Genomic DNA, 9,283 nt, shown 5'->3' on the forward strand with positions numbered 1-9,283 from the left:
TTTTCTTTGTATGAGTTTTGCCTTGTTAAGGTTTTCTCATCCAAAGTTTTTAATGAGGTAATATCAACTAAGCTATATGCTTCATCATTGATTTTCCCCACAGGGGTTTTTATGCATGATGATTATAAGCATATTTTCTTTTGGAGTTCATGTGAGATTATTCTCATTATCCAAAAGATATTGTGTACTTCTTATTTTTTCCCACAGGGTTTTTGAGGAGATGGTACATTGGAAGACGACTTGCAGGTGATCAAAGGGATTTGGGTTGATCAAGGGGGAGTGTTGCGAAACATTCACATGTGATCAAACCCATCCGATGGGTTACTACCCAAGGGTCGCACCCCTTGGGGGAGTACCCCTGCAATCTGTATATAATCCAATGTTCCCCTGCAATAAAGACTGACAACTGTCAATTCCTTTCTACTCTCTGTGTCTCGTTTACACTTATTCAAACAGCCTCATCTCTGCTCACGAGCCAGCTCGATCGTCTCCGATAGTTTCCCTCGTCCCAGCTCCTATTTAAAACAATGTCATCTATCGCTTTATTTTATTTTAAAAGATCCACCGAAGATAGCTTTAGAAACGAAAACGGCCATAAAAACTCTTCTTCTATCTTTATTACCATATTTTTTGTTTACCGAACACAGGAACGAGTTAGCCGAAAGCGAAAACGGGCTGGGGAACACACAGAAAAAGAAGCCAGATTAAAGCGAACGGATATACGATGCAAAATAACATGGTTCATTACTTACACTGCTTGCAAATAATTATTCTCCAATGCAAATGATGAAATGAACCAAGACCAGAGCTAAAGAGGGATTCTGCTTGCGTGCATCACATCCAATCCAACCTCACCTCCCGATTGCTGCCCTAATTATTTGCAGGTTTTATTTCCACGAGGATTGGTTCTGGTCAACCTCACACGTACGTAGTAGCACTTGCCCTTGTACATGTGCTGCCAACGGGACATCGTCGTCTACAAAAACAGTAGCAGTATTATTATTTGTCTGAATTCGTGTCTGCACTGATAAGGATTACCGTACTCCTGTGTTTAGGAGTACCGTAGTACGTAGCTCATAGTGCCAAGACGAAGAAGATATTCCTGTATCGTCGTGGAAAAAAAATTGTAGATGTGGAGGCGGTCCAGCCGCAGAGAACACATTCGCAGTGACATGTCGCAGTCACGGTCACACGCCCATCTCCGTCAGCTTCGTAGATCTTTCAGCACCCTCGTCTTCCGTCTACAGTCAGCACTTCTTAGCTTTTCCAAATTATCTCCATTTCGACCTGACCTCTATCTCCAAGACATGAAGTACTTCGAATGACCACGTATTGAACTGTAGGTCCGTTGAAAAGCCAATATTTATCCTGTCTTTAAACTTAATTGTGTATATAAAAATATTTTTTTAATTTGAGATAAATGTAAACATTAATTTTCAGCGTGGTGGCCGGACAGCCAAAGCCACGGTGCAAACCAAACATAAACAGGCCTGCCGCAGACCGCAGTGAGGCAGTGTCAGTGACAGCCAGCGTCGCTCTTCACTTTCCCCTCCCTCCTCGTTCCACCGGCAATCCACTCCTCCTCCTTCCGCATCCCAATCACTCCGCGCGCGTGTGTGTATATATACCACAGAACGCCCCAATTCCGCTCCCAAAGACCAAAGTTCCTCCACTAGCTAAGCTAGTCGCTACTCCCAATCTCAGAGCGCGCCGCCGGTCTCCACCGCGGCCAAGAACAGTGGTACTAGCCAAGAAAGCTGGGGAACAGGCTGCTTCCTGGGACGAGGAACAGGACGACAAGGGATCTGGAGCCGGAGCCCCCGATGGCGGTGACGGGAACCTCGGTGGCAGCCGCGGCGACGATGCTGGCGGCGGCGGCGGCAATCTTCATCACCTTCGTCATCTGCTTCTACCTCTTCCTGTGCGCGAAGCGGTACCGCGGGGCCGCCCCGACCATCGGCGGCGACAGGGCCCGGCCCCGCTTCGTGTTCGCGGGCGGCGCGGGGTGCCACGGCGGGCTGGACGAGGCCGCCATCGCGGCGCTGCCGAGGGAGGAGGCGGCGGCGGCGGGCGGGGACTGCGCCGTGTGCATCGGCGAGCTGGCCGCGGGGGAGGCCGCGCGGGTGCTGCCCCGCTGCGGCCACGCGTTCCACGTGGAGTGCGTCGACATGTGGCTGCGCTCCCACTCCACCTGCCCGCTGTGCCGCCGCCGCGCGGTCGCCGGCGACGACGCCGCGCCGCGGGCGCCCGAGGCGGACCCGGACTCGCCCAACTTCCCCACCAACGTCCTCTTCTTCGGCTCCCAGGACGGCGCCGTCAGCACCCGGGGCGCCGGCGCCGCGCCGTCGCAGCCGGTTGCAGCAGCAGGGCCCATCGCCGGAGTCGCGGCGGTCGTGGAGGCGGCCAGTGTTGCCGCCCTACGGCGACTGCTTGGCTGCGGCGGCGCCACGGCCGCGCCCCCGCCGGCGCAGCAGCAGCAGCAGCAGCAGCCGCAGAATGAAGACGGCGACTTGGAGTCTGGTCTCGGCGGCGGCGGCGGCGAGACCAGCGGGTCGCCTCCGGCGAAACCGCAGTGAAGGATCCTCAAATCATGGTTCCGTTCCTCCATACCTCTCGTCTTGCTCTCCTCCTCGTTGTCGTTGAGGCATTTGATTTGAGGCAGCACCCAAGGATGGGAGTAAAAGAGGCAAGCAAGTGTACAGTGATCTGTAATGAACGAATGAACGAACTCTTATTACTCGTAGTAGTAGTACTTGTTTTAGTGATCTATAAACAAGTTTCCCTGCCATTTCGCTGTCGACTCGAGTGGCGCACTGTGTTTGCACATGGCGCTCGCCCTGCCCTGCTGCAGTGCCGCTACTACGGATGGCAGGGGCAGCGCGTGCAAAAAAAAAAAAAAAACGTCGTAAAACCCAGAAGAAGGCTAGTAGTACTGCAAACCTGAGCAGTTGGATTTGGAACAAGCAACAGTCTACTATTAAACTGACTGACAGCAACACGTGGACGCTGATGCTGACGCCGCTGTGGATAGGCTCGCGTCCCGCTCCATATTCCCCACACCGAGTCATCGTCCTCGTCCCCATCGCCTTGCTTCTCCTCTCTCCCTCTAATCATATCATCGCAGTCACCCTACAAACAACGTCGGCGTCTGCTCTGCCATTGCCTCGCCATCCCGCAACAGTTATCGGGTGATCGGGGCCGGCTCGGGCTCGCCATTCCAATTTCCACCACCAAAATTCAATCGGAGCCGTGGGCAGCACCACCATGGGGGTTATGAACCAAGTTATCGGATAGGATTTTTAGTATTATGCATGCTTTGGCATGTTTGAATCAATCAAATGACGTAATGCTTAAAGTTTTCTCCGGATAGAAGCTTGTGTCTGAAAATTGTAATTATATATGGAGCAGGTTGAAAAAAAATAAAGTATCTGTCACGTCGATTTCTTGATCCAATTTGAATTTCAAACTCGCTGGATCAATCTTATTGGAGATACGGATATAACCTATTCAGTACCCCCCCCCCCCCCCCCCTACGTTTTAGAATTTTTTGTATACGTGTGACGACATGACAGAGAAACAATAATAAGGGTTATTAGGCGCGGCGTATGGAGAAAAAAAAATATAATGACGTTGACTCCGTCCACAAGATACATATGGGATTGTATATGATTGCTCTCTCTCTTTCTTGGCTTGCAAGTGAATCGAGATAGAATTGTGTCCGCATGATTACGCTGATGACCGGACGGCCGGGATTAACAAATCGACGAGAGCCAAAGAGCCTCCCCCCCCCCCCCCCCCCCCCCCCCCCCCTGGAACTTTGTGGCATTCGCCAAGGAAATGGGCTGCCAATTTTCAGCTTTTGTGGCCTTTCGAGAACAACTCCACTACTGCCAAAACAGCCTCAAAAGTATTTTTTTCCTTTCAAAAATATTTGCCTTGCACGCAACTTCCAATGTTGGAGCTATTTTCCTTTTCTTTTTCTAAAAAGTGGGGGGAAAAACAATTTCGGCGCACGAAAAACTAAATCGAGTGGCAGTTATGATGCAACCCAGGCCGGCACGGCAGTGAACATTGCAGGTTGTCTCGAGTTGAGCCAGCAGAGGTGCACGCGTGAGCGATAAACTAGGAATTCTCCGAATAGCCACGTAGGGTAATGATGGTAGAGAGTAGAGACGCGCCAAAAGGGCTGGATTACTAGCGAACCTTTTGAGGTGGTAAGCAAGTATAACAAGAGGTTATAAGTTCACTAAATGATGAGGTATAGGAGAGAGAAGAGTAGACATAGGAGAAACGAGTAGGGCTGGCCAAAAAAATCTGTAACCCGAACCCGGAATAACCGAACTCGAACTCGAAATACCCGAAACCCAAATTTTGTTCGGGAATTTCGGATAGCAACTTGCAAAACCGGAATTTAGTTCGGGTAATTTGGGTATCACAATCAGGTACCCGAAATACCCGAACTTTCATGTGTCATGTACTCATGTCATGCTTAATTATTAATTTGTACATTTATGTGTATGTGTGCATAACTTGTGATTATAGATTGCTTGTGTTTTATATGTCCATGTATATCATTATGCAAACTATATTTTTATACTAATTTAATAGGGTGTATATGTTTTTACGAAGCCGACACAATAGTTCGGGTAGTTCGGGAATACCCGAACCCGAACCCGAAATTTCGGGTACCCGAATTTTCGGGTATTGCAAAACCCGTTGTAATTTCGGGTATCGATTCACAAAACTCGAAATTTTAAAAACCCGAATTACCCGACCCGAAATTTTCGGGTAACCCGAACGCCCACCCCTAGAAACGAGCTATAAAATTACAACCGTACACAAGAACTAACAAGTCTTGTGAGCGAGATATGTGTGGTCTTGCATTAATACTGAAAAGCTAACCACTCTACGGATCAGAAAAATATCAGACTACAAGGATCCTTGCATCCATTGGTTAGCTTTATTATTAAACTTGCTCTAAGAGCAAATATAATAGCATGATGTGAACAATTTAAAATAGATGATAGTTAAATTTATGATGTAAAAAAATAGAAATAGAGAGAGAATAGAAGCGGGTTGGTCATTGGTAGCCAGCTGAAAGCGGACTACTCACAGACTCTAAGACAGTTTATGAGAGAAAAATGAGCCAAGTATTAAATATACAACTTGTACCATAAGAACACTATTATATAATTAGTCTTTTAGTTGATTATATGGGACACGATAATATCATAAAACCCGATGTGGGCTATATTATATGGACTCGTGGCTTCTGTTCTAAGAGATTAGCTATGATTAGTTCGAAGGACGTAATTAGGCTTAATGATCACAACTTATTTAGGGTTTGTTCAGGATAGTTGAAAGTCGCCTAGAGGGGGTGAATAGGCGGAAACTGAAATTAACAAACTTTAAGCACAACTACAAGCTAGGGTTAGCGTTAGAAATAAAATCGAGTCCGAAAGAGAGGGCGAAAACAAATCAACCAAGAAATAAAGCGAGAGACACGGTGATTTGTTTTACCGAGGTCCGGTTCTTGCAAACCTACTCCTCGTTGAGGTGGTCACAAAGACCGGGTCTCTTTCAACCCTTTCCCTCTCTCAAACGGTCACCTAGACCGAGTGAGCTTTCTCCTTAATCAAACGGGTCACTTAGACCCCTCACAAGGACCACCACACTTTGGTGTCTCTTGCTTTGATTACAAGTGTCTTGAGAACAAGAATGAAGGAAGAAGAAAGCGATCCAAGAACAAGAGCTCAAAGAACATGAGCAAAACTCTCTCTCTAGTCACTATTTGCTTGGAGTGGATTTGGGACTTGGAGAGGCTTTGATTCTATTGAATTGTGTCTTGTATTGATTGCACTAGCTCTTGTATTGAATGTGAAGTCTGAAAAACTTGGATGCCTTGAATAGTGGTGGTTGGGGGTATTTATAGCCCCAACCACCAAAACAGCCGTTGGGAACTGTCCGGTGCGCCTGGCACGTCACCCAACCGTTAGGGTTCTGACGGTTTCGACCGTCGGAGCTCTGACAGCTTGGGGCACTGGACAGTCCGGTGCCGCACCGGACAGGCACTGTTCACTGTTCGGTGCGCCTTCTGGCGCTGCTCTGACTCTGCGCGAACTGTCCGCGCACTGTAGTGCTTTTGCAGGTGTCCGTTGGAGTCGACCGTTGCGCTGGAGCCGTTGCTCCGCTGGCACACCGAACAGTCCGGTGAATTATAGCGGAGCGGCTGTCCAGAAACCCGAAGGTGAAGAGTTCAGCCTGTACGGTCCCTGGGGCACCGGACAGTCCGGTGCACCAAACCAGGGTTCTCTTCGGGTTTTTTTTGCTCTTTTCTTTTGAACCCTAACTTAGATCTTTTTATTGGTTTGTGTTGAACCTTTAGCACCTGTAGAACATATAATCTAGAGCAAACTAATTAGTCCAATTGTTTGTGTTGGCCATTTCAACCACCAAAATCATTTAGTAAAAGGTTTGACCCTATTTCCCTTTCAATCTCCCCCTTTTTGGGGATTGATGCCAACACAAACCAAAGCAAATTTATAAGTGCGGAATTGAACTAGTTTGCATAAGGTAAGTGCAAAGGTTGCTTGGAATTAAACCAAATTTTACTTTTACTAGATATGCATGTATTGCTTTCTTTCTTTCACCATTTTGGACCACATTTGCACCACTTGTTTTGTTTTTGCAAATCTTTTTGGAAATTCTTTTTCAAAGTCTTTTGCAAATAGTCAAAGGTATATGAATAAGATTTCGAGAAGCATTTTCAAGATTTGTAATTTTCTCCCCATGTTTCAAATGCTTTTCCTTTGACTTAAACAAAACTCCCCCTAATGAAATTCTCCTCTTAGTGTTCAAGAGGGTTTTACCAATTGAAAGAAGACCAAATATTTTAGATACCAAATTGAAAAATCCTATTTTAAATATTTCATCATAAGATACCAATTTGAAAACTTCTTTTTAAAACTTTGAAATTGGTGGTGGTGCGGTCCTTTTGCTTTGAGCTAATATTCTCTCCCCCTTTGGCATTAATCGCCAAAAACAGAAACTTTTGAGAGCCCTTTTACTTTCTCCTCAATGGTATGAGTAATAAGAGTGAAGATTATACCAAAGTGGAGAGCAGTGCGGAGTGACGGCGAAGGGTAAATAATACCGATAGAGTCGAGTGGAAGCCTTGTCTTCGCCGAAGACTTCATTTCCCTTTTAATCTACGACTTAGCATAGGAATACACTTGAAAACACATTAGTCGTAGACATGAAAAGATATGATCAAAGGTACATAAATGAGCTATGTGTGCAAAGTATCAATCAAAGTTCTGAGAATAAAAAATGTTTAGATCATTCCTAAGTTTGGTAAAGGTTTTCTCATCTAATGGCTTGGTAAAGATATCGGCTAATTGTTCTTTTGTGCTAACATAGGCAATCTCGATATCCCCCCTTTGTTGGTGATCCCTCAAAAAGTGATACCGAATGGCTATGTGCTTAGTGCGGCTGTGTTCAACGAGATTATCTGCCATACGGATTGCACTCTCATTATCACATAGGAGAGGGACTTTGCTCAATTTGTAGCCATAGTCCCTAAGGGTTTGCCTCATCCAAAGCAATTGCGTGTAACAATGGCCTGCGGCAATATATTCGGCTTCGACGGTAGAAAGAGCTACTGAGTTTTGTTTCTTTGAAGCCCAAGACACCGGGGATCTTCCCAAAAACTGACAAGTCCCTGATGTGCTCTTCCTATCAATTTTACACCCTGCCCAATCAGCATATGAATAACCTATTAAAACAAAGGTGGATCCCTTGGGGTACCAAAGTCCAAACTTAGGTGTATGAACTAAATATCTCATGATTCTTTTCACGGCCCTAAGGTGAACTTCCTTAGGATCGGCTTAGAATCTTGCACACATGCATACGGAAAGCATAATATCCGGTCGAGATGCACATAAATAGAGTAGAGATCCTATCATCGACCGGTATACCTTTTGATCTACGGATTTACCTCCCGTGTCGAGGTCGAGATGCCCATTGGTTCCCATGGGTGTCTTAATGGGCTTGGAATCCTTCATTCCAAACTTGGTAAGTATATCTTGAATGTACTTGGTTTGGCTGATGAAGGTGCCCTCTTGGAGTTGCTTCACTTGAAATCCTAAGAAATACTTCAACTCCCCCATCATAGACATCTCGAATTTTTATATCATGATCCTACTAAACTCTTCACAAGTAGATTTGTTAGTAGACCCAAATATGATATCATCAACATAAATTTGGCATACAAACAAATCATTTGCAATAGTTTTAGTAAAGAGAGTAGGATCGGTTTGCCGACTTTGAAGCCATTAGTGATAATAAAATCTAGTAGGCATTCATACCATGCTCTTGGGGGCTTGCTTGAGCCCATAAAGCGCCTTAGAAAGTTTATACACATGGTTAGGGTACTCACTATCTTCAAAGCCCGGAGGTTGCTCAACATAGACCTCTTCCTTGATTGGTCCATTGAGGAAGGCACTCTTCACGTCCATTTGATAAAGCTTGAAGCCATGGTAAGTAGCATAGGCAAGTAATATGCGAATTGATTCAAGCCTAGCTACAGGTGCATTGGTTTCACCAAAATCCAAACCTTTGACTTGTGAATAACCCTTGGCCACAAGTCGGGCTTTGTTGCTTGTCACCACATCATGCTCATCTTGCTTGTTGCGAAATACCCACTTGGTTCCTACAACACTTTGGTTAGGACATGGAACAAGATGCCATACCTCATTCCTCGTGAAGTTGTTGAGCACCTCTTGCATTGCCAACACCCAATCTGAATCTCTTAATGCATCTTCCACCCTGTATGGCTCAATAGAAGACACAAAAGAGTAATGTTCACAAAAATGAGTGACACGAGATCGAGTGGTTACCCCCTTATGAATATCGCCGAGGAAGGAGTTCACGGGGTGATCTCGTTGTATTGCTTGGTGGACTCTTAGGTGAGGCGGTCTTTGATCTTGTTCTTTTTGATCATTATCATCTCCCCCTTGATCATTGTCCTCCTCTTGAGGTGGCTCATTCTCTTGATCTTCTTTTTCATCATCTTGAGCTTGATCCTCATCTTGGGTTGGTGGAGATGCTTGATTAGAAGATGATGGTTGATCTTGTGCTTGTGGAGGCTCTTCGGATTCCTTAGGACACACATCCCCAATGGACATGTTCCTTAGCGCGATGCATGGAGCCTCTTCATCATCTAGCTCATCAAGATCAACTTGCTCTACTTGAGAGCCATTAGTCTCATCAAACACAATGTCAC

At 45.9% G+C, this 9,283-nt stretch overlaps 1 protein-coding gene across 1 annotated transcript; it reads left to right on the forward strand.

The window, feature by feature from the left end:
• The first annotated feature begins 1,415 nt into the window (after window positions 1-1,415).
• On the forward strand, window positions 1,416-2,788 carry LOC103636054 (E3 ubiquitin-protein ligase EL5). Its single transcript, XM_008658414.4, has one exon. The coding sequence runs from the start codon at window positions 1,824-1,826 to the stop codon at window positions 2,574-2,576; it is 753 nt and encodes a 250-aa protein (XP_008656636.1). The 5' UTR covers window positions 1,416-1,823; the 3' UTR covers window positions 2,577-2,788.
• Window positions 2,789-9,283: the final 6,495 nt, after the last annotated feature.

This window comes from Zea mays, chromosome 1 (genome assembly GCF_902167145.1).
Source record: "Zea mays cultivar B73 chromosome 1, Zm-B73-REFERENCE-NAM-5.0, whole genome shotgun sequence".
Lineage (NCBI taxonomy): Eukaryota > Viridiplantae > Streptophyta > Magnoliopsida > Poales > Poaceae > Zea > Zea mays.